Source organism: Manis pentadactyla, chromosome 11, assembly GCF_030020395.1.
Source record: "Manis pentadactyla isolate mManPen7 chromosome 11, mManPen7.hap1, whole genome shotgun sequence".
NCBI classification, from domain to species: Eukaryota; Metazoa; Chordata; class Mammalia; order Pholidota; family Manidae; genus Manis; species Manis pentadactyla.
In genome coordinates, this window is record NC_080029.1 from 29,518,730 (window position 1) to 29,544,616 (window position 25,887).

The 25,887-nt window shown below is 44.2% G+C and overlaps 1 protein-coding gene across 5 annotated transcripts in view; it reads right to left on the reverse strand.

Annotated features, from left to right (window-relative positions):
- Nucleotides 1-25,887, reverse strand: part of RGS6 (regulator of G protein signaling 6) — a 537,833-nt gene that overhangs the window by 166,782 nt on the left and 345,164 nt on the right. For all 5 annotated transcript variants that reach the window (XR_005030466.2, XM_036913306.2, XM_036913305.2 and 2 more), the window contains exon 3: nucleotides 2,335-2,434. Coding sequence is in view for 4 of the 5 variants with exons in the window: in XM_036913306.2 (XP_036769201.2) it covers nucleotides 2,335-2,434 (100 nt within the window). In the remaining variant the exon portion in view is untranslated. The remainder of the gene's footprint in view (nucleotides 1-2,334; nucleotides 2,435-25,887) is intronic.

Here is a 25,887-nt window from a genome sequence, read left to right on the forward strand (position 1 = left end):
TTACTCATACTACCTACTTGTAAGGACTGAATCTGTCAACAATATTCAAGCACAACTGATATTTTGTATATATCATTGCAAATATATGATCAGACTACATACATGAGTATATTATATGTTCATTAGAGTCTTCTAAATGGTCGAATCAACAGGCAATGCTTATTAAAGTCGAGTTAAATCTTATCACTGATTAATTTAATGTTGTAATAGTTATAAAACAAGGTATGTAGATGACTGGGCCATTTGTATATATGTAAGGTGGTTATTGCTAAGAATATATGTTAAAATATAAATCCAGTAGAAAATAGCAATCCCATTTAACATTAATTACTCTTCCTCTTCAAGACAATGGAAATAAACATTTACTGATAGAGGAACTAAAGCATTAAAACATAATTTATTTCTCTCTATGTTCCCACTAACTATTCTTAGAAAGAGAAAGACTATTAATTCAGAAATTTCAAGTGCCCCAAATCACAGCTTCTTTAGTGTCACTTTTAATTATAGTGTTGATATAATTAAGCTTTATCTCCATGAAGATTTATAATAAAATGTAATATTTTATGGTAAAAAAAAATTCAGAAATGTATTTTAAAAATGTAACATATCAAAGCCAATATTGTAGTATAATTCCACTTATACAAATTTCAAAATCAGAGCACATGAATGACACAAGCATCCTTTGTTATCCAGATCTGTTTGGTACCTGAGTTCAAACAGTGACAGCCTGAATAATGATATGGGACACTTAGGGGCACCTCAACTGAGTGTATTTATTTTTATGGTAACACACAGTCATATTAACTCTTTTTCTTTTTTTTGGTGTGCTGCTCTATGAATTTTGACCTGGTTACAAATTCATGTCATCACCACTACCGTTGGGACACAGTATACCACAATCAGGACACAGAATAATTCTATCATAACCTTATAAAATTCCCTTATACAATCCCTTTGCAGTCATACTCTCCTCCAATTCCCAGTCCCTGACAACCATTGATCTGTTCTCCATCACCTTAGATTTTTTTTGAATCTCATATAAATGGAATCATATAGTATGCAATGCAACCTTTTGAGACTGGCTTCTTTCTTTAAGAAAAATGACTTTGGGGCATGTATTGAGAGTTCACTCCCTTTTCTTGCTGAATAGGGGTCTACAGTAGTTTATTTATTCATTCACCCACTGAAGGACATTTGGGTTGGTTCCAGGCTTTGGAGATTACAAATAAAATTGTTAAAATACTTACATGTTTTTGTCCAAATGCAAGTTTTCATTTCCCTTGGATACATAGCTAGGGGTGGGATTGTTGGGTCACAGGTTACGCATATGCTTAACTTTATAAGGAACTTCTAGAGAAGATACATCATTTTTCTTTCCCACCAACAATCTGTGAGAGTTCCAGTTGCTCCATAGCCTCACCAGCACTTGGTATTATCAGTGTTTTTTTTTTTTTTTTAATATTAGCTATTCTATTGATATATGATAGAAAATGAGTCCTTTTGGTTCTCAAAATTTGGGCGGCAAATAGGCAGATTTTGATAATGAGAGGATCACCTAAAATTTTATCTTAATGTACTTGTTTTTTTGTTTAGATAGTAAGGGATACATATCTATGTGGAAAAACTATGCAGAAAAGCAACAAATTGATTGTTATAGAAGTAGACAGTGGTTACCTCTGGGAGATGTGGAGGAAGATGCCATCCAGTGGGCCCATAAGTGGCTCTAGGATACTGATGCTAAGTTATTGTGAAGCAAGGTTGGTAGGTACATGCGACCTATTTTATTATTCTTGAAACGATATCCATGTGTTTGGTAATTTCATGATTAATTTTTAAAGAAATGTTTGAGCACATAAAACACACAAAACCCCAAAGTAGAAATGCACAAAAATATTTTAAAACCACCTCTTTCAGGAGTTCAAGTATAGTGAGTTAAAATACTTAAAATAAAAGCATTTGCAGAAATTGAATGTAAGACTTACATCTTACAAAAATCTTGTTTAAAACAAAAATAATTTTAGTATTTCTGTGCTTGTGTACATCCCATAGGCCAAACTGCTGATGGGCTAGCCAGTTCATTAATGAGATTGTTCCCTTCCAGAAGCTTCAACCCATACTTAAGGGCTGGTCGGTGTAAGACCATTCTTAATGATTGGTAAAGAGTACTTTCTTCCTGGAAACCAGGACTAGAACTCTGCTTTAATTAGAAAGCACACTGAACATCATCTTTACTATTCACAAATTCCTAGACACCTCCCTGGGCACAACTGAGGCTATACAACTCTTCAGAAGCCTTTTTCCGTTGCCACCAATACCTTATAAGGAGAACTTTACCTGTGACAACACTGGGGATTTTGGAGAGGAAGCTCTTGACTGTTCTGATGGGCACACCCCCTGTCTTGTCATCTTGCATCTTTGTAATGATGTCTTCAATCTGAAAGAGGATAAAGGGAAGAAATGTCATTTTCTCCTGCAAAGTGATAGTAAGTGGCACTTGAACAAATAGACAACAGTACCTATCAGGAAAAGCCCCCACCTCCTTAGTCAGCCAATAAACATAGTCTGCAATAGACTAGGTGCTGGGGGTGGGGAGGTCAGGGGATTATACGCAAGAGCACAAAGCATGGTCTGTAAGAACAAACACCTAGTTCAACAAGGTAAGGAGGGGGAAATACTTTAGGATTCCTGATGAAATCCAACATGTAATTCTTTCTGTACATAATGAAATTCTTCCTCTTTCCAAAACTGGGTTTATATATAGATTGCCCCAGAGGAAATTGCCATATTCCATCCCCCAAAATGGCAATTTCCTATAGTTCAGCCTAATATGGTACCATGCTGCTGTTAGGAAGTACAGGGAAGGCTGCCTTTGGGATCAGAGGACCCAGCCCGAGTCATGTGGGATTAAGATAAGACTGTATATGAAGACATGGAAAGTTCTGCTTTAAAGAAGTTGGAGGATGGGTCTCTGTGGTGGGAGCAGTGGTGTGAGGGGAGTCACCCTGAACCAGAACTGAACTGAACCAAGGACAGGATCCTCTCTCTTTGGACAAAGGAAGACCACATTATTGGGAGAAAGACCATGGTGGGATGTGGCCTGGAGCCAGGTGAAATCTTACTGATGGAACAGGATACTATGTACATATATTGAAAACAGAACAAAGAAGGAGATGGACAATTGACAATGCAGGTGGCTAAACTGGGAAACCAATCTGTAGCTAAAAATTTGCAAGCCACATGTAATTTACTGGGCAGAAATCTTCAGAATAGGATACAGAACAATCTTTAACAAGGCCATAAATTTTTTTGTTTGGGGAGTTGCATGGAGCAGTAATGGAAAAAGGGAGGAAATAATGTTTAATTTTATCACACATTTTGTTCCCCTAAGCAATTGAGTATCTATGAAACACCAGATGGATTCTCTGAGTGCTTCTGTAATAGATTCACATAATTTTTTAAAGCCTAGAAATTTAAAGCTGCAACTCATTTGGTTCAACATACTAGTATTGCAATTTAAGGTTGGTTTCTCAAAGTCACATGATTAACAACTTGTTTGAGAGAAACAGATAACTTGTTAAGAGACAAAGTTTAGATATGGCATAACTCAATAATAATAATATACAATAGCCAAAACATGGTAAGAATTTTTATATGCTGAGTATCTAAGTATTATACAAATATTATCCCATTTAATCTTCATGGTGACTTCATAAGCTACTATCCACTATTATCCTCATTTTTCAGATACAGAAACTAAGATTTAGTGAGGTATATCAATCAGGGTAGACTAGGTTAAGTTGTGGTAACAAATAACCCTCAAAATCTCAGTCACTTAGTACAACCAAGTTTATTTCTCTCTCGTTTTACAAGTTCAAGTTTATTGCAGGTCAACAGGGCCACTCTGGTCACTGTAGCTATTCTGGGACCCAGGCTTATGGAGCAGTCACTGTCTTGTATGTTGATGGTCACTTGCTGTAGGGACAAGAGAGAATTCTGGAAAATCTCACACTGACTACTCAGTGTTATATCCCATAAGTTCATATAACACATTTGCTCACAATTCTTTGGCCAGATCTTGTCACATGCAACTATCCAACTGCAAAGGAGTCAGGGGGTTCAGTCTTCTGGATGCCAGGTGGAGAGGGTAACTGACCATCTGTGAGCAGCATAGATGACCACCACAGAGGGTACTTAACCTCCCCAAGGTCACACAGCTGCCCAGTCATGGATCCAAGTTTGAACCCAGTTGCAGACTCCAGAGCTCAGACTTGTAACCCCTCCTGGGCTGCTCTGCCTCCCAGTAAGATTCTCAGAAAAATCTTACTGCCAAGCAGAGAAGACATTCTCCCCTGGAAATTTCTGGGCTTCTCTGAGAAGTGCTGATAGTGAGAAAGAATCCTAAGCTCCTGGTGCCTCAGGCAGTGGATGAATATATCATGCTCGGAAAAAGGGTCATTTGTGAAGATCTGCATTCTGTTAAATGACAGTGTGAGAAGGATTTTCATCATATTCATGTTAACAATCTTAGCTACTGTCCCCTCTTCTGTTCTCTAAACTAAACCTAACAATTTAATTTTAGTATTACTTATTGATAGTTGTCTTGCCAATGGGTTTCAGCCCCGGGCAAGTTCGCTATGGATTCAGTGTGACCAAAGAAACTGACAGCAAAACATTCTTTGGGGTGAAAGGGTTTATTATCCGGCTTGTTCTCTGGCAATAGGTCGAGCACTAGCGTCTCTGCCTCCGCCCAGAGCACTGGGCCGAGCTCCCTATATAGCGCAATAATAGCTTATTGCCTAAAGGTGTGGAAGCGGTAGCCTAGCAACAGGCTAGTTTCATCATCAGGTGAATTAAATTCAGTGATGATCCTGGCCATAGGAACCCCAACTACCCCACAATAGTCAAAGACAGTTATTCCTCGAAATAAACATGGTATTTTTGGAGTAATCTATGCCTCTGATCTAGTGTGCTATCTGAAACCAGAAGTATCAGTTACATTGCTGTTTTCTATGGGATTCCTGGAAATCATTGGGAATTGGAGGGAAGCCAATATTTCAATTAAATGAGATCCTTGACTTGTCATTAGATGGTAATAACTTCCAGCCTCTGCTGATATGGGCTCGATTAAAAGAGGCACCGTGCAGAGGAAATCCCCATGATTCCTTTCTCCTCTGCTCTGCTTAGTAACTTCATCCAACTATTGAATCTTAAAGGGCTTATTTACTAAAGAGGAAGACCTATATTCTTATGTTGACTCACAGTGTACCAAGAGGTATACCACTCATCAGAGGTTATAGGAAACAAAAGGACAATCCCCTTAACAGACCAGAAAGGGCATTACATTCCAATAACAGGTTACATCATTGGTGTAGAAGGACATTTCATTATTCCTGGTGCTTGTCTCCTCTGTAAGGTAATATACACCCAAGTCCTTGATCTGGCCTCATGGTGGACAGAGAGTCTGCCCTTTGACCTCTGAGTGTGGCCATGTGACTTGTCTGGCTAAAGGGATGATACTGAACTTGATGTGAGCACAGACTCTCTCTCAATGATGGCTACCCTCTTCTCTTGCCCTCTCGCCTTGGATAGTTGTGGTTCCAAGGAAGGGATGAGACAACCGGAGCAAGAGAGACCCAACCCATAGCTAGATCAGTCAAACCCAAGCTGACCTGCAGACTCATGAATGAGAAACAAATGCTTATTATTGAATGCCACTGAGTTTGGAGTAGTTTTCTATGCAGCAAAATTGTGCTGACTGCTATAACAGGGCTCTGAAAAAGAATTACATTTATCAAAAACTGCTGAAGCCACAATAAATGCTTGGTAATAAGAATCAATGGATCTTAGAGGTGGAGTATCCTAGAATGCAACTCTTTTGAAGAACGCAGAAATTCCACCTGCCCCCATCCACCATCTACTTAAAAATTCTTAAGGTCTATATTCCTCCATGGCCCACTCTATTGTTGTTCCAGGCAAATTTGTGAGAGCTGAGTTTGATTCTGGAGCACTGTCTGCAACAACATCAGCCAATAATGCTGTCTGTGGATAAATGAGAGTTTCTGTGGCCAGGATTCTCACCTGGCTCTGGCTGACTAGCTCACTGCACACCTGTGGGCAATACATGGCTGTTGACTTATATAAAGAGCTCTGCCCAGTGCTCTGGGCATGACATGGTGGCAGGACTGCAAGGCTGCGGGAGAGCAGAGCAGAGGCTGGAGTGGTGGCAGTGCCAAGGACAGAGGCCCAGAGGATGGCTGTGTGGGACGACTGTGCAGAGAGGCCCAGAGGATGGCTGTGCAGACAGAGGGGCCCAGAGACTGGCTTGCTGTATGCAGTCTTGCTCTGAGTGACTGGGATTTTAGTGACTGACCTGCCACCTGAAAATAAAGTTGGGTATAACCCTTTCACCCCAAGAATGTTTTGCTGTCGATTTCTTTGGTCACACTGAATCCATAGCGAACTTGCCTGGGGCTGAAACCCATTGGCAAGACACTGTCTCTTAAGGTTTTTGTTATGGTTCCTGGAGAAATGCTGAGTACAAACCTACTGAACAATCAAAAGTGGGCTCCCAGGAGCTTATATAAATTATAATGACAAACATTTTCAGAAAATCTACATTATGATCAATACCATTCTCAGTATTTTAATTTTTATATATCAGTTTTAAAAATTACCTAATAGAGATGTTGAAATTGAGGCTCAGATAGGTTAAGTGATTTATCCAAAGACACATGATTAGTAAATGGCAAAGCCAGGATTCTTACTCATTTTCACTAACTCCAGTGCCCAAGCTTTGCTATCAGATCTAAGATTCCTCTATTTATCCTCAACTAGTACCTGCTGACATGCTTTTTAAATGCAGGGCACTTAATACTGTTTGCATTGAAGGGTAGGTGTAGTTCAGCCCTAAGGAGGTACACAAGGAAACAGAGCAAATAAATCAGATAAACAGATTTGTTATCTGTTATAAATTATCACCCATCTCAGGATTTTGGCCCAATGCCTGCTGCCATCTCACTGCTTAGCATTCTCTCTCTTTGTCCCATGGCTTTGTTGGATTTATCTTCTGCTGGTACAGCACAGCTCTTGGCTGGGAATGGGGAAATAGGAAGGGATACACTTACATTTTCTTGATTGTTCAGTCCCATTTAACTTTAGACACTTCTTGTTCCTAAAGAGGAGCAAAATCAATTCCCTGACATCCTTTAATATGAAGTCCTGTGTCATTAGGGAGCACGCTGGTTCTGTTTCCCCATGCCAATCAACAAGCAGATGGCCCTTATCTGACAGCCAAGCGATGCAGGGAAACCACTCGGCTGGTTCTGCCTGGATGGGTCACAACGACCAGAATACCCTTCTCCAAAGAGCTCAAAGCTCAGTGTTGACATACAGGTAAAACATTCTTCCAAGTAGCAGGAAGATGGGAAACCATTACATAACAGGAAGGTTTTCTTTAAAATGAGGAATATTATGACACAGTAGGTATAATTCACGGCAATAGCCATGGGGTGTAAGAAGCGGTCCTCTTCTTACAAACTGAAGCTGCAGCAGGACGGTAGGAAGGACACTGTCAGAGGCCCAAGAGAGATGCCAGCCTCAGCTTCACTGACTTGCTGTGTTGACCTTGGACAACTTCCTATCGTCTCTGGACTTCACTTTCCTTCTCTCTACAGTGATCGGCCTGGTTACTAAACAAAGATTTCTAATTATAATACATGACAGACTTCTCTGACTTGACAAATCCGAAGCTGTAGCTGCAAGGAGAGGACAGGACAGGCAATCAGGCCTCTGGGTTCTCATTCTCCGTGTTGCCCATCTGCCAGGTGGATCCATGCAGAACGCTTCCCTGTGCTAAGAGGTGCAAGATGAGGGAAGGGTGCTGAGCAGGACCAGGGAGTTTTGATGTTTTGGGAAGTAATTTCAGACAAATGGCATCAGAAGCCAGACAGAAACATGATCTAAAGAAGCCCCTGACACTGCTCCTTGCGGACCAGAGTCCCATGCCTGCCCTTCTCTGCTTGTACAGACAGCATCCCTACCGGAAAGGACAAGGCCAACATTCGTTTTTTGTGAAACTTAATTATCCAATTAACTATTTATTTAACTCCTCTAATTTTTCCTCAGGGGAAGATTAAAAAACTTGAAGAATAGGCAAACTTTGTTGCCATTATTTAAAAAAAAATAATACAACTTCAGCAAAGGCAGAGTATGCCTCAGGCATGAGGATCTTTATTGAAGCGTTTCAGCTTAACTTTGCCATCAATTGCCTATTTCTAGCTACTTACTAATGACCGTCACTTGAGCTCCTGTCTTTCATTAAAGACCCCTTCTGTTTTGGTGTCTGTGAATGACTGAAAATGACTCCTTGGAACCATCTTAGCCCACAGGCAAGAATCAGAGCTGACAAATGATAATCATATTTCTGGACCCAGAATGTGCAAGCTTCACTGAGCATGCTCTGTCCCATATGCGTTCCATAAGATCAGGCCGTTTTTCATTTTTCATTTTAAAAACACAGCACCATGTTATTCTCAACTTTAAAACAGACTCAGCTTCACTTATTGGTTTAGGGGACATTTACTGAGCACCTGCTAGGCACTGTTTTAGTTTCTTCCATTACAAAAGTAGGTAAAAGAATCTGTCCCACTTCATATATAAATTTCATAATCAATTTCAGAAAGATTCAGGGAGTAGGCTCACAGTTAAGGATCTGTTGGGGACAGCGGAGCCAAGTATGGGGTCCAAAGAAGCAGGAAGGGGAAGCACTAACACCTTTCAGGGGTCCTTGGAAGGGGAGCCATCAAGCCTCCCTCCCTTTCCCACCATCTCATTCAAAAGACTGTGATTTCAATAGCAGGAGAGGAATTCGGATATTTTTTTGGGCTAGCGGTGACAATGGTTGAAATGCCTGCTAATTTGTTTCCAGTTAAACTTACTTTTGAATCAGTGTATCAGTCTAACATGCTTTTGATAGAAAGTAAAATAAAAAATCCAGCCTCCAAATGTGGGGGATTATTTTTTTTGCCCAACAAGCAATCTGTTGGTGGGTGGCTCAGGCATTAGTGCAGGTACTCAGCTCTAGGAATCACCATGTCGGCCTTCCCCTCATGGTGGCCCAACAGTTGCCCCATCTATCAGGGTCACTTCTTCATTAAAGAAAAGTGGTGGGAAAAGTACAGCTGTATTTGTTCCTTTTATCTGGAAAAGCATATTCCTTCCCAGAAGATCCTAAGAGATCTCTGCTTTAGTCTCATTGGCTGGAACAGGGTCACAGGGTTACATGTAAATTGCAAAGGAAGCTGGAAAGACAGTGTTTAGCTTTTCCAGCTTCTACACTGCATGGAAGCATGGGAAGTAGAGAATGGAAAGGGGGTCGGGTTAACCAAATGACACTGCCACAAAGACCCTGTATAACGGAACATTCATAAAGGATGTTGGGCAGGCCTGAGTCCTCGCTGATCTGTTCTCCACACTGCAGCCTGTGTGATACTCTTAAAGGAACAATTTGATCATTTAACAACCCTGCTTAAAATTGGTCTATGGTTTCTCAGTACTTATTCTGTTATAAACTCTTATAGGACCTTCAGTCTTTTCTGAATTTTCAGTCAATTATCACTAATTTGTACTTGCATCTCCCATACTATTTTGCTCACCATTTAATCCTAGGAGTAGGATTAAACAGTAGGTGCTCAATACATAATTACTGAATGAATGCATCAGTAAATGAATGAATGAATGACATGAGTGCTCTAATCTCCTTTTTTATTGAAGAATAATTGGCATACAATGTGTTTCAGGCATACAATATAGTGATGGGATATTTATATACATAATGAAATGGTTACAGCAAGTCTAGTTATATCTGTCACCATACAAAGTTGTTACAATGTTATTGGCACAATATATTCCTTATGCTGTAAATTATATCCCTATGTCTTGTTTATTTTATAACTGGAAGATTGTGCCTTTTAATCCCTTCACCTGTTTTGTCCATCCCCCTTTCCCCCTCCCCTCTGGCGACTATCAGTTGGTTCTCTGTATCTATGAGTCTATTTCTGTTTTGTTGTGTTTATTTGTTTGTTTTGTTTTTTACATTCTACATATAAGTGATTCTCTTTCTCTGTCTGACTTATTTCACTTAGTGAAATATCGTCTATGTCCATCCAAGTCATTACAAATGGCAACATTTCATTCTTTTTATGACTAACTAGTATTCCTGTGTACATATACATACACCACATCTTTAACCATCCATCCATCAACGCACACTTAGTTTGCTTCCATACCTTGAGTGCTATATTCTGAAAGAATTTTATATTGGGTTCCAGCCTGACTGGGATGCTATTTCAATATATTTGGATCTTAGGGATGATGATACCTACAATTTAAAGTAAACATAGTTTTTACATTTTTAAGATTATTCTGCTTTAGAAATGGGTTAAAGATTCCATGAACCTTAGCAACAATGTTGAAGCAGGTGCTCCACAGGCCCCCAAGTACCAGCTGAGCTAGGAGCCTGTTCCCCAATGTACCATGCCTGACATTACCTAGGAGCAGTGCCAGGGCAGAAGGATGAAGCAGTGTTATTTGTTTTGTCTCCTGGATGTTTATTTTTGTGGTTTTAATATTACCATATGTAGTGCTTTATAAATTACTTTTACATAAAACCTTTTTCCCCATTTAATTTGAGAGAAAAGCAGGCAAGAATGACGTTCTAGGTCAATGAACAAACACAGTGGTTTGTTGATAATACTTCAGGGGAAACGACTTTCCCGAGCTTGGCTGGAATAGCTAGATCTTAGAGGGCGCCATCCCTCTTGTATAAGGATCTATTGTTTACTTGGAAATACGACCAGAGCAGGTCCTTTGGGCAAGCTCTGGAATAAGGAATCTCTGCCTACAGAAGGCCAGCAGCTACAATGCAAATGAGAAAAATGGACACTTAGGAATGAAACATTCTTGCAACGTCAGAGGACCTAAAATTCCTTTATTTTATAATCTCTTCAAATTACCCTCATTTAGTGTCATCTGTTTCTCATCCCATCCCCCGCTTTACAGATAAACACATGTCAATTGTTCAAGGCCAAATGAGACTATTGAATAATGAGATTGGTGGCATTAAACTCAGGCAGTCTGCTCCAGATCTGGCTCCCTGGATCACTGCACCAGCTGTCAGGGTGGCCCCGGGCAGGCCTTGGGTCACCAAGGCTCTAGCTGAGTGAGCAAGATGCAGAAGATGCGGCCAAATCCTATGCTTATAAGCATAACACACAGTATGGAAGGCAAGAAAACGTCCCCCCACCACCGCCAAAAGATGTCCACATGCTCATGTCAAGGATTAACGATTAAGGTTAAGGACTTTGAGAAGGGTGGCAATTATCTTGGGTTATCTAGATGGGCTCAGTCTAATCACAAGACTCCTTGGAAGATGAGGACTTCTCCCAGCTGCGGTCAGTTAGAGTGACCACAGAAAAAGTGTCATAGAGTTGGGAACTTGCTGGCTTTGAGGATGGAGGGAGGAGCCACAAGCCAAGGAATGTGGGTGACCTCTAAAAGCTGGAAAAGGCAAGGGAACACACTGTCCCCTAGAGCCTTCAGATTCATGTAAGATAATAAATTTATATTGTGTTAAGCCACCAAACTTGTGGTAGTGTATTACATCAGCAATAGAAAACTAGTACATATAGTGACCCCTACTCATGAGGACATGTTTGGAAAATCAGTATTCTGCATTGTTTGCAAACACAGCAGTATTTTCTCCTCCTCTGGAGGAAGCGGGTGGATTTCCCCACACTCCACTGCTCTCTGTTCCATCTGAATAGCTTAACAGCCAAACCAATGGTCAACCAGGAACTGGGGCAGTCTGCTAGGGAGAGATGGCAGGATGATGACAGGGAAGATGTTCATCTATAACCCAAAGTAATTGCTTCAGATTTTGGTCTACCTGGGACCAATTAGATGGGTGGTTCAGAGTTCCCCAAATGGGTCACCGTAGCCCATGAATTAACTCCAACACCACAGTCTACTCAGGGAAAGACAAATAGCCTTTTTTATTTCCCATGTCAAATTTTACCTTGCCACATTCTTCAACCTAGCCCACCTGGGAGAAAGGTACAAGGAATACCACATGGCAGCAGAGCCCAAATTATTAGGTCAGCACCATAAGATGTCCTAAATTTGAATGTGAGGCCTTTTATATTAAGTTTCTACAGAAATATTCTAGTTTTAACATGTATGTCACCTCCCTCTTACTGCTAGAGAGAGCTCAATACCTTTGTTTACAAAGAAAAACTGGCCCATCCAGTGTCCTGGAACATTGCTACAAAATTTTCCTCCTGGGAAGGAGCAAGGAACAGGAGACCTTGCCCTCTCTCTGCCCCCAGGGGTGTCCTGGATTCTGGAATCACTCACCCTTCCGGCTAACTCCCTTTCTGATTATTCCTCAACACCTTCCCCTACTCCAAACTGAACAACTAAATGGGCAACTGGAGAGAATTTTAGGGCTTGGAATGATTTATATAAATTATCTCCTCCTCTGAAACCTGCTGTGGCTCCCTACTGACACAAAGTAAATGCCAAGTTTCCTACTATGGAATTCACAGTCCTCTGTTATTTGTATCAAATCACCTTTCCAGCATCAGGTCCCCAAACCTTTTCTGTTTCTGCCACCAATCCCTGCTTTCTATCCTGCATTTCATCCACCCACTGCAAACCCACCCACATCCTCATTACACTTCCAGGCCCTGCCCTAAAGCTTCCCCTCTAGGAAGACACCCCTTGACATTTCCGGTGTGTGCACAACTATGTATTATGAATATCTATCTTTTTTTCATTCCCTTTTTCCATTCCAAGGATTTGAAGCAAGAACCAGAGTAAAGTGTTTCTCCCTCTGTCCCAATTATGAGCCCCATATGCCCCCACTGGGGGCTTATTCCATTCTATTACTGAAGTTCTGCTTCCCTCTGAAAGGTCACTTTCCCTCTGAAAGGTCACTTTCTGGAGGGGAGAGACAGTTCTCATCTCTGCAGCATCCCTGGCGCCCTGTAGCCGGGTGGCATTGATGGCAATAGAGAAGAGAGGAGATAGCCATCCCTGACAAGGTATTTCAGGGCAGTGACAGAGCCCTTCACAGTCTCCTGGAGTTTCTGGGAGCAGAATGATGGAACACAGAGGGTGAAAATAAAGTTTCCTCAGCAATTGGAAAAGCCAGAAAGTCTCAAGGAGCCTTAAAGGATCAACAAGAAAAAGTGGGTCTGCATCTGAGGCCCAGCCATCCCCACACCACTCCCCTTTCACTCTGCACACCTCTTCCCACAGAGGTGCCTGTAGATGGCCCGCCCTGCTTTGGGGTGTCTTCCCATCTCACTGGGACCCCCTGGGGCCCTTGTCTGCTTTGCTCAGAACCACCTGCAGCCCAAGTTCAGAAGAAGCCTAGCTGGCACCATTTCTTGGTGCTAAGCATCTCTCTGGAGTTGGCGATGCCCCCTGCTTCCTGAGGGCCAGCCTGCCCGCCTCTCCCCACTGACTGTGGCGCAGTGCACCTTGGCCCTCCGACCTGTCCTGCTCCCTCAGATGGCAGCCCCACCACCCCGGCTCCTGTCATTTTCTCTTCCCAGGGTTCATGCTGATGCCCCAGACTGCTCCGGTGAGCACAGATCACCCCTGGGAGCAGGGGTACTGAGACAAATCACAGTGTGCATCCTTCCCGCCTCTCCCAGCTGCATACAGGCAAAATCAGGCTAAACAGCCCTGAAGGGCAAGTCATCACCTATCCCAAGCATTACTGAAACTGTATGTTGGGTGCTGGGAAGCCGGCCAGAAAGGTCCCTCCCTCAGCACTCACCCTTGGTGGGGAGACCCTGTAAGGATTTTAAATGAGCCTCAGAAGAAAGGAACAGTCCCCAAGGAGGCTATAAGAGGAAGGTGATGTGACACCACTGACTTCAGGTGACTCCTGTCTCCTCGCCCAGGACAACCCTGCCTTGTGATGCCAGAGGGATGCAGCCAGCATTCTGTTTTGGATTCATGTCTCTGACCTTTTCTGCTGATAAGTAATGCTGCTTTTGAACATGCCAGCCTGGGGTCAGCTGGTTTCCAGAACACATTTCTAAGTGGTGCCCGAGTACCCTTCCTGGTCTGTAGCTGATTGCCAAGGCTGCTATTTCACCTGCAGAGTGGCCCTTCCCCTCATTGCATCCCTGCCCCCCAAAATGCCCCCTGCATCTCTCCTTACCAGGAAGGAGGCATGAGGTCCCACTGGTCTTTCTGAATTGGCTATTTGCTCCCTTTAATTCAGCCATTGAAGGATTAAACAGAGCTATCCATGAACTACATTTATTAATTTTAAAGAATAGCAGCTTATTTCTAAAATTTAAATGAGAATGTAGGCAAAAGCTCTTAGCGTACACAGTGCCCAGCACAAAGGTAGTCACTCCCAGTAAATGGTAATATCCCCTCCTTCAAAATAGATTTGATTTTTTTCTCCTATCTGAAGCACATGAGTAACCACAGAAGCCCCTGCCACTTCCTTCAGGTGAAGGTGATCGGCCCTTCTGTGCAGTTCCCTGATGAAACCTCAGAGAATGGCAGCTGCAACCGGAGAGCCACGCTTTCCAAACAGGTGTCACTCAAGCCACTTCCCGCTGAATGGGCCCCATGTTGCATAGGTTTTCAACTGTGCAAAAAATGATTATTTCATTAACCAAGATCTGCATTAACCCTGGATTCCACAGAGCAGTCTTATTTTTACTGCCTTATATCCCAATTCCCACCAGATGGCGGGAAAAACAGCAGAATTTTTCTGCCCACAGGTAGCACCTTGCCAGGGGAGGCCCACACCTGCCTGGAGGCAGGACAAGCTTTGCAAACCTAGGAAAAGGTGTTTTTTATTTCCAAGTCCTGTGCCTCCTGTTTCTGAAATCACAGAGTAAAAGAAAAATTTCGTTTTTAATTTCCCCCAAAATGAGATTAAATACAGCATGTATAACTCTAATTTCATTCTGATTTTAATCTGACTAAGAAGGCTACTGAGCAACTCTGGGAAGCATTTGATGGACTGCCAACTGCATACTGAAAACCTGTGGGATAAATACCATATCTGAAAATAAACATGGCAAGCTCCTTGGGAGACTGGCAGGGTCATTTGCCAATGACTTCTATTAATCACCCAGATTAAGCAACTTTTATAGCCACTTATTTTTGCAGTCTCCCTGCAGCTTTTTTGCAACAGGAGGCCAAATAAATGTCAGGTAAAGCCTACAGTCAGTGAGGCTGGACCTATGAGCCACTAGGGGCTCAGCATCCCCACTCAATAGGGGAGACAGGAGGGGTGGGGAGGACATGGCCCTGCAGCTTGCCAGTTATAACATTTCAAGTTTAAGTGGAGATGTCACTGTCTACTCACACAGTGACTGTGAGGAACAAGACAAAGGTTTTATGTAGTGTTATGGAAAATGGGAAAACCCGGACCGGATTGCTGACATAAGAACCAAACGGCACTTGGAATTCTTGGAGGGTGGAGGTTTATTTCACACTGGTCGTCTTAGAGGAGAGTGATCTCCAAAGGTCTGAGCCCTAGTACAGCAGGGCCATGCCTTTTATATATTTACTACAATGCTAGGGGGCAGTCAGCACCCAGGAACCATTGCAGTGGGAACTGTTAGGTCGCTATAGGTGTATTCAGGATGCTAGTTATATTTTAATCCATTTCTGTAAAGGTTATCCAGATACTGTATTGTAAACAAATGAACTTCCATGACTATGATCAACAAGCTGTTCCATACCACTGAGTCCAGGTGTGGGGGGAGGGGGGTATATTGTTACATTGTTTCAATCCCAAGCACCCAAGCACCTGTGATTTGCCTACATTCCTGAAGCCTCAACAGAAACCCTGTTTCCTTGGCTTCCCACAACACCTGCCACGAGGGGGAGGGATTTGAGAACTTTCTGAGTATTTCCTTATCAGTAGAACACCTGGTACCTCTTCTCTAACTAGAAGGACCTTCTCCTTTCTCTCCCTGAGGGTTAAGGGGCTGTAAGGAACCAGGAGGTAGAGAGGAAGGTTGCAAATTCCAGAGTTCTGGATTTGAAACACTAACCACAACAGTCTGGGAGGAAACGTGCTTTTGCCCTCCTCCTAGGCAGAAAGGCTTTCCACAGGGCTTAAGAGGGGTGTTTACCAGGTAAACCACTGGGGTGGGGTGGGGACTATTTCCAGGGTTGACTTAACATTAGCAAGTCCACATGTTTCAGGTGTGACTTCTATAATATGGTTCTACCCACTTCCCAGGAGTTCCCTGCTGGATTGCTGATATTCTTATTCCAATGCATGAGCCCCTTTGTATGGGCTGAATTGTGTCTGCCCCAAATGCATACATTGTTGTCTTCACCCCCAGTGCCCAGAATGTGACCTGATTTGGAGACAGGGTCTTTGCAGAGGTAATCATGTTAAAATGAGATTAGTAGTTGGCCCTAATCCAATCTGTATTTTTACAGAGGCATGTAAAGGGAAGATGACGTGAAGAGACAGGGAGGAAACAGTCATCTCCAAGCCAAGGAGGGAGGCCTGGAACAGGTCCTTCCTTCATGGTCTCAGAAAGAACTGACCCTGTTGACACCTTGATCCTGAACTTCCAGGCTCCAGAACTTTTGAGACAATAAATTTATGTTGTTTAGGCCACCAAGTCTATAATACTGTTAGAGCAGCTCTAGCAAACTAGTACACTCCTCATGACTTTACAGATAAAGGAAATTAATTTTCCAACTCTTTTTGTTCAACAGGTGATGAAGAGGACTTCTTCTCATGACCCCTCCCCCCCCACGCTCTTCCCTGCCTCCACTCCCTCTCCTTAAACACACACACACACACACACACACACACACACACACACACACACACACTCCCTCTCTCTCTCTCTCTCAGGAGATGATGACTATTTCCAGATTAAACAGTGTTCCATGTGCCAAACTGACTAATTTGACATCTTGTATACTGCCTGATTTCCAGAGAGCCACACACATACTATGCAGAGCTTTTCCTTTATGAAAGCCAAGACTATATCCAACACTAGGGCAGGGCATGAATATCAGGAGTGTCATGCACAGTTAGAGGTGTTCCTCAGTTTGTCCTAAAACTATCTGTAATAAGGGATAAATATAAACTCCTATACTTAGGGCATGGACACATAGATAGAACACCACACAAACAGTTTGAGAGATAAACGATTTAGCGGCTCAAATATAAGATATTTGCATGTGAGTCAAGTGGAAACTTACAATATAATATGGGATCAAAAGAAGTTAATTTGGACTTAGAATGCATCAACAGAAACACAGTGCCTTTAATGAGGGAGGTGATAGGGCCCTTATCTGTACTGATGAGGCCACACTTAGGAATATCAAGTTCTCTTCTAGCACCAGACTTAAGAGGGCATCCACAGACTGTAGTGAGCAGAAATGCAAGTAACAGAGACCTCGTGGAAGCATTCGGGGTCAGGGGTAGAGGTTGGCAAGGCAGTGATCAGTTCCTCCTTCTGAATATCTATCAATGTAAATAAAACCACAGTTCAAGTAAGAAGTGTACTTGCTCTGCAAATTCAGCTTCCAAGTAAGGACGACAGCCCTTGGCCCTTTCTATATAGAGATTCGGGATCTGCGACTGCCCAGCTCTAGCAGCACTTCTAGAAGCCAAGGCCCAGTCCCTAGAAGTCACTTTCGCATCTTAAAACCTAAGCTATCCAGCTTGGAAGAGACCCTTGTTAACCCATCAGCCTAGTCCTCCCTAGACTGCATTAGTCCATCAGATGAGCTGACTCTCACCAGGGTGCCCAGAGAACAGGACCACCTAGAGGACCGGGAACAACAGGAGGTGGGGGTGGGAGGAGGGGTGGACCTGAGGCTTGAATTCTAAGGTGGGAAAGCCCAGGTGAGAGGCTGCAGGAGGGAAGGGGTGTGGGTGGAAGAGGGATAAAAGGGCCCCTCCAGAGCCAGGACAAGCCTGAGATGGCCAGACCCTGGAGGAGTGGACTGGTCAGGAGGGAGGGGGATGCTGCATGGGGTGGGGTGAAGCGCATTTCCAAAAACCCTCAGAGTGTCTCTCTGCATGTGTTTCTTACCTTTGCTTTGTCACAAGGACTCACTGCCTCTCTGAGGGTCTGTCTCCTCATGAATGAATCGGATGGGCTCCATCATGGAACACATTTTTGCAAAAAACGTTTAAGGAGACGTCCCTCATTTCTCTGAAATCCAAGTGCCTCAGGGGACGCTCTTTGGGTTTCTGGGCATTTCAGGCCAATCCAGATCAGCACTCCACTTCCTTCCCGCCTTCAGGTGAGTGATGATTCCACGGGGAAGGGGGGGAGCAGTAAGGAAGGAGCAGTGAGGAAGGGTGGCCCCCTAACCTCTGGGCCGCATGTCCTGCCTCCTCCGCAGGTTAGTGCAGGGTTCAAATGAGGCAGATTCAAGCTCTTTGAAGAGCTGGGAGGGGCTGTACTTGGCCAGTCTCCGAGCCCAATTCCCTCCAGGAGGGAGGTGGGGTTCCGCATGAGCCCTCAGGGGGGTGGGGTTCTGGCATGGCTTGGGGGCTTTCCATCACTGAACTCTATGGGGAAGGACAGAATCATCAAAAATATGGGTGTGCTCCCTCTAAAAGGTCCTTTTTGTGCCAAGGGGTCTTCATGCTGGCTCCAGACATTCTCCTATGACATTGAAGAGCCTGGGAAATAGGGAGATGGAGGCTTTTAAGGAGGGGATTGGCAAGATGGAGAGAAACTGCACAGCCTGCCCTGGTGATCATGCATGTGCAGCAGAGAGAGAAAACTTCCATCTGATCATAGCTCCTGACAGATAAACAGCCTTGGCTGATATGTAAGTCATTCTGGGACACAGAGCTGTGATGGGCTCCGCAGTCTGAAGTGTGTGTGCACTTCTTACATTGCAGAGCTGGAAATAAGCCTCAGCCAGGAGGCATTTAGATAGCAGTTGCTCCTGTGTCAGGGAGGGAACGAGAGCCCTTGAGGATGGCAAAGGCACTGGCTTTCAAGGGACATATTGGGAAGGGCTCTGACCCACTGTCTCTAGCATATGGTGTAGGTGCTCTGCTGCGCCTACATCAAAGCACTTAGGAGCTTGAGCCCAACACCAGCTGAAGAAAAGACAGTGCACAAATCTGGGATGCAGTGTGTGGGAGATATACAGTTTCGACACTGGAAATTGTCAATGAGGTAAAGACAGCAGTGGGGACAGTATCCAGAGGACACCCAGAAGCCAAAGAACTACCTAGAGTCCTAGAGTCCTGGGCATTTGCAGAAGCAGGCCTGACAATGAACCCCATCTGGCTGGGAGGCAATACATTCTGCCAATGACACACCAGTGAGGCCTCCTCCCGTCCGTGCCTCTCCCCGAGCAGGCCGTCCTGCTCTGTGACTCAGGCAGGGCTCGGCTGTGTTCCCAACTCTCTGCTCAGAGTCAGAAAAGCTCAGGGGCAAAGCTTCAACAAAGACCTTTATTTGACTCAATTTCAAGATATTAAAATATTTTTCTAAATTATCATTTGCTACAAGTATCAGTCAGGTTACTGGGCACCGTTTAAGCATGTATACCCAAGGGGGATCGATGAGGTGGGGCTGGGACTGGGCACGAGCCCCAAGATGGGGTAGAGTCCCCCATGGACCAAGAGGCGGGGTGGTCCCCCTGGTGAGGCCTGGTGTGAAAAGCCCTCTGCTGTGCCATGGGCCAGGTGTTACTCACACCATGGGGTGTGGGTGGGGAGCTAAGCTACAAAGTACCACACAGAACTCAGCCTTGCCCCTAATCAACTGCGGCACCCCAGGAGAGCCCTAGCACCTCCATGCTTCAGTTTCCTTCTGCAGATGAAAGGATTTCTAAGGCTTCTAAAATCCTGTCCATCTCTTACACTCTATCCTCCAGACATACAGCTTGTCTTGTCTCCTTAGGACGTACATGGAATGCTGTTTTCCCTGAGGAAGGCCTCCACTGCTCCCTGGCCCCTGCCGAGGTGCCCCTGTCTCTCCCGCAGCTCCCACCTTCGCCTCGCCAGGAGAGGGGAGAGACTCAGCTGCAAGGTGAGTATGGGTCATGGAACTGGCTCCTGGCTGCTGCTTCTCAGGAGCCTGGTGCTTGCAGAAAGCATGGCTCATCTCTGCTCCCTGCCGCAGGGTGAACGGGACCTGGATCCTGCCCCACACGGTGAGGCTTATGGGTGAGGAAGTGCGCCTCCATCCCTGGGTCCAAATCAGGAGGTCCGGTGGTGCCATCCCCCATGTTCCCCTGCAGGTCGACCAGAAATCAAGGCGATATTTTAATTCTCATCTGCCTCATTCTTCTCTCTCTCTCTCATTGGTTCCAGGTTCGGCTGGGACCTGGGGTGTTATTAAATGGACTCTCTACAACCCCAGCAATAACCCTTGAGTTCACAGCATGAGGACAAACCTGCCGCCTGGACTGAAATACCGCCAACTCTCTCTTCTTTGGCAGAGCCTTGAGGACTCTGCAAAAAAACCCCACTGTGGTTTGTGAGCCATCTGGAGCCGGTAGGTAGTTCAAGTTGTTCTCAAGGAGACCTGGTGCTGGCATCGGCCCACAGAGTCTATCAGTTTCCTCAGCCAAGTGGAATCTCAGGGCTGCAAATGGTGCCTCCAAAGTAACTTGGGCTGAACCATGTCTAGCCAGACTGGGAGCCGAGTCCCTTTGGTCAAGTAATTCACAGGCCACCTCTGGGTATGTAAACACAGTCCTGTCTAACGTGGGCTGACAGGTGATTTCATGCATCATCTAACTCTTTGCATTGTTGAGGAATGCTACAGAGATGAACTAATGGGAATATTTCACATTTGTAAATGGATTTTTTTTTTCCTAAGGAATAAAACGTTGCAAACACGAACTATGAAAGCAGCATTCATCTGAATAGGCCATGGAGAAAAACAAACTTGCGCATATGTTACAATAATAAATTGCACACACCTTCCCTTTCTCTCCTCTGCCTGGGGTGAACAGCCTTAGAGAGGTCTTCAAGGCCAGCGCGAGGTAGATACCACTTGCGCTCTGCTCCCAAGAAAGTGCCCAGGAGCAGGGAAAGAAGAGCAGGAAGCAAGAGTGGGAAGAAAGGAGAGAGAGAAAATGAGACCAACAAAGAGGGCAGTACACACTTGACCTTGGAGTCTTGTTCTGAAAGGAACCTTGAAGCCCCAGGTTGGGCAGCCTCTTCCCAGCACCAAGTAGACATGCAGCTTATAGGGTGTCCTCGCTGGACAATCTTCTTCAAGGTTCATTCTATTCAACCTTCTATAACAACAGCTTTGTGTGTAGTCCCACCTTGCAGAGCAGAGGTTGTAAGCAGACCCCTCAGTACAGCCTGTTGGCCTCCTGTTTTTTTCACAGAATGCTTTGAAATCTGAATGCCTAGTCACTTTTTCTGACAAACTGCTACCATTGGTAAGGAAAGTCTTCTAACTCTATGGGCAAACAGCTTAATCTTTTTAAATAACAGGGTGTTTTTAAGCCTGGTGGCGCTTTGGCACAGTAAGCCAGGGCAGGTACTATGGAAAATGTAACAGGTTGTGGGTAAAATCGCAGTATTTCCAGAATCTCTCACCTGGCTTTAGTGCATTTCTATATCAATCAGTGATTACAGGGAGATGGGGAGCAAGCATGCACTTGTATCAGAGAGATTTGGTGGGGTCTTCACAGCGGGGTGGTGAGGGACACGGGTGAGCAGAAGTAGACAGCTGCTTGTAAGCAATAAACAGGTTTTTCCCACTTCATTTCTCTCTTTGATTTTGGCTTCAAAGGTTTATTTGGCCCAGGCTGGGAACACATTTTCCCTCCAGGGTTACACAGGTGGACCCCTACCCCCTTTCTTGAGTCTTCCTGACCTCTGCTTTCAGCCAGGCAGCCCTTCTCTTTGTGTCTAGCAGAATCCTGACCCTCTTGACTGCCTTGATCATGTTCCTCTGCAGACTGACCCTCCAGATTGTCTCAGCTGAAAGCTCTTGCTTGCCTGGACCAGCAGCCCTGTCTGATTTGTCTATGAGAAATGGATTAATTGGTGGCAGGGCAAACCCTGCTCCAAGGCACCCTGCAGACCCCTGGGCTTTGGAGAAAGTACAGACTGACAGAAACTCTCCTTTTGTCTGGGACCAAGGGACACAACGAAAACTTTCAGGAGGTCATCTCAGAAAAAAAAAAAAAATCCCTGCAGGTGTTCAATTGAAAGCTGAGATGGAACCCCCATCCCCTCCATCTGGCCAGGAGACTCTAGGTCCCATGCATGGCTGCTGTGAGAGGTTTGGAATTCATTCTGACAAGCGTGCAATATTAAGTTTAGCTATGGGCTCTGTGGATCTGAAATTAAATATCCTGTCAGTAACACAGATTTCAAAATCCCACTTAGCTGAGATATATGAAAAGTTAATGCCGTGCAGATGAGTCAAACTCAGATGAATGTGGCAAAAGCCTTGGTTCTTCAACTTGCCAACAACCTCCCTGGTATACAGGAGAGAAAAATATGCTAAGAAGGCATTCTTCCTCCTGGGGCACCCTGTTTTCCCAGCTCCTGAGCTCTCACACAGGCTCTCAGGCACTTGTCCCATATTTGCAGCCTACTCTTTACAGTGGAGAGGTGCAACAGAGAGCACCCACATCACAGACATGCCGAGGGAAGATGAGAAGGGCTTGCTTTTTGCAGACATGCCACTCCTTCTGCGGGCCACCCTCACACCCACCAGCTGTATGTTACACATGGTGGACATTTAATACATGCATTTAGTGCATTCACTGACTGAGAACTGCAGGGAGAAGTGGAAAGGAAGGTTTAAAACTCTCGTCCTGGGTTGGGATCCCAGTGGTGACTCCCATCCAGGGTCCCGATGCTAGAGAAACACGTGCGCCTACAGCGTCAGTCCTTCACTAGCATTTGCTGCACGTCTGCTGTGTCTGGTGCTGTGGAGAACACAAATGTGTGTGTGATGCCATCAAGGCATACAGACAGTTCACTGAGCAGGAGTCTTTAATCCCCGGGGAAGTCTGATGCAGGGGCCCTTGACCTCAGAGTTCACTGTGTAGAGAAGGGCCATGAGTCGTGCAGTGCAAAGCGGTGAGAAGATAGACTGCCCCGGGACATCCTCCCAGAGCAGTTCTTAAAACCCCATTTGGGGTCAATCCTGCATGTCCCTTCCTCCTCAGCTTGGCAGTCCCTCCTTTGTGCTGCAGGTGCCCACTGCCTTCTTGGTGGTCCCCACCTGCCTTCCAAGATTACTCACTTAGATGCCCCACTTGGTCTGCTCTTTCCAAAAAGTGCTTCCAAACCATAACTTTGGCCAACTTGCTAGTGACATTTAATGAACCTCTCCTGAGTCCCATAACCCCAGGACCCCCTTCTTTTCCTAAAATGAAAAAAAATGTGTGCTACTAATTAGTTGATATTTGCCTTCCATGTAAAGAATTCTGACAAGGACCTTATGAATATCTAATGCCAGTTTAAGCCTACTTAGAAAAGCATCCACTTGGGAGTTGCCCCTGTGTTTTCCACAAACATTCCTTCTGAATAGGCACCATCTGCTGGCACGCTGCCCAGGCTGCCTGGAGTGCCAGGGCCCCAGAGTCCTGGCGTGGGGGATGGTGGGAGGTTTTACTTGGTTTATTGTTCCTCACCAAGATCTTACCTACCATGAATGGTAGGGAGCAACATGGAGTGTGTGTATGTGTGTTACCTATTCAAAAAGTTAATCCATTTTGAATTAATGTAGATCCCAATTCAGATCTTGTGTCTGCTATTGCCAGTGTTGTGACCTTGAGCAAACTGCCCCCCAGTTTCCCTCTCTGTGGAGCCTACAGGCTGTGCCCAGAGCTACATGAGATAATCATGGAAAAGCAGCCAGTGCAGTGCCCGGCAATCCCAGGGAACTGTGTGCATGCTTATGCCTGTAGGTGTGTGCATGTTTGTGTGTGGTGTGGGGGTGGGCATGTGAGTGTGCCTATAAGGGAAAGAGTGAGCAAGCAAGAGAATTTCCATTAAAGAACTCCAACACCTAAAAGAATAGGTAAATGTATGTGTGTGAGTGTAGTGTAGAGCTCACATTTTTCTCAGTCAGGTAAGATTTTATTTATTGTATTGTGTGAGAGTAGAAAAGTTGAACATGTCTCTGCTTTCTGTTACTTCTTAAGTCTCACCCATTTTCCTCTTGTTCCCAACAGCCCTTAGAGCACTTGCTTGTGTGATATGTGTAGGACTGGCCCTCGCAATGCTGCTTTTTCTCCAACTTGGTGTTGTCTACACTTAGCGTGGCTGCCGGTTCACCTGGGATTACTCTTAGACACGCTCGCCCTCCTCACTTTATACCACTAAGTGGTTGGTGGTCTCATTATTTGATTCACTGTTTCATCTTTCTATTAATTTGTAAGGACTTTGAAGGTAATGATCATTTCTTGTTCCTTGTACATAGTAGGTGCTTAATACCCTCCCCAAAATATTTGTTTTGAGTGCCTAGTATATATTGAGTGTTTTTCTAGATTGACTGGATTTAATTCAGACAGCTCCTCTGTGGGGTATAGTTATTCCCATGTCAAAGTGATGCTATGGAAGGGCAGAGTAGTAATAAAAAGACCCAGTGATAAACGGCGGCTCGGCGGTTCTCAGGACTGACAGGCAGGTTTGAACCCAGGTATGGGAAATCCAAGGACAGGACGTATTGTGCTTTGGCAGCTTTAGTCTTTTTAATCTCATCCTAGCTGTGCCAAGGACTGGTTAACACCTAGACTTGGTTCTTAAAATAAAAAGTGTTACTTTTACAACAGAGAAAGAAGTATGCCTGACTGATGATGTATACTGCACTCCTTCTTAGGAGAGCCTAAGGAAGTCTAAGGAAGCCAGGTGCTTAAGTCATTCACATATTACAGAGAAAATTAAAAACACAGCAAAGCATAATTATGCACCTTATCAAATGGCAATAATTATATGAAACTTACTTTAATTCTCGGGGGAAAGAGGTGGATGGCATTTGCTAGGCAGTTCCCTGAGATTGCCGGGCACTGTGCTGGCTACTTTTCCATGATTATCTCATGTAGCTCTGGGCACAGCCCGTAGGCTCCACAGAGAGGGAAACTGGGGGGCAGTTTGCTCAAGGTCACAACACTGGCAATAGCAGGCACAAGATCTGAATTGGGATCTACATTAATTCAAAATGGATTAGCTTTTTGAATAGGTAACACATGTACTTGATATAAAATTTAACAGATAGAAAAGGGGCACATTAAAAAGTAAGTCTACCCAGACTCTTAAGTTCCCCTCGAGAGGCACCATGCACTGTTATCAGGTTCATGTGTATCAGTTTTCTTCTATTCATATACAAGCATATAATTTATATATAATAATCGTTATTACCATCGTCATTATTTCACGGTAATGGTAGCCTTCCCATACTGTACTGTTAGCACTTTGTTCACAAAGAGATCATATCCTTAAAGGCCATAGGATTCCTTCGGATAGGTTGACCAGATCTTAGTAATGAGTCTATATTGATTGCCATTCAGTTTATAATCTTTTGCTTGTACAATGTGGCAGTGAATATTCTTAAACATACATCATTTCATACAAGTGCATGTATATACAACTGCAAAGTAGATTAAATTCCTATAAGCGGAACTTCTGAATCAGAAGATACATGCACATTACATGTGATAATAAACACTGTGATAAGCCATAGTCCCTCCAAAAATCTACAAGGATACCATATTTCCCTGAAGTATCACCAACAATGTGTACTTAAACTTTTTGGTCCTTGTCAATATGAAATCTTTTAGGCTTTATGAAAATCAGTATCTCTCAGTAAACTGACTGTACAACTCACTCATTTTGAGTGAGATTAGGCATGT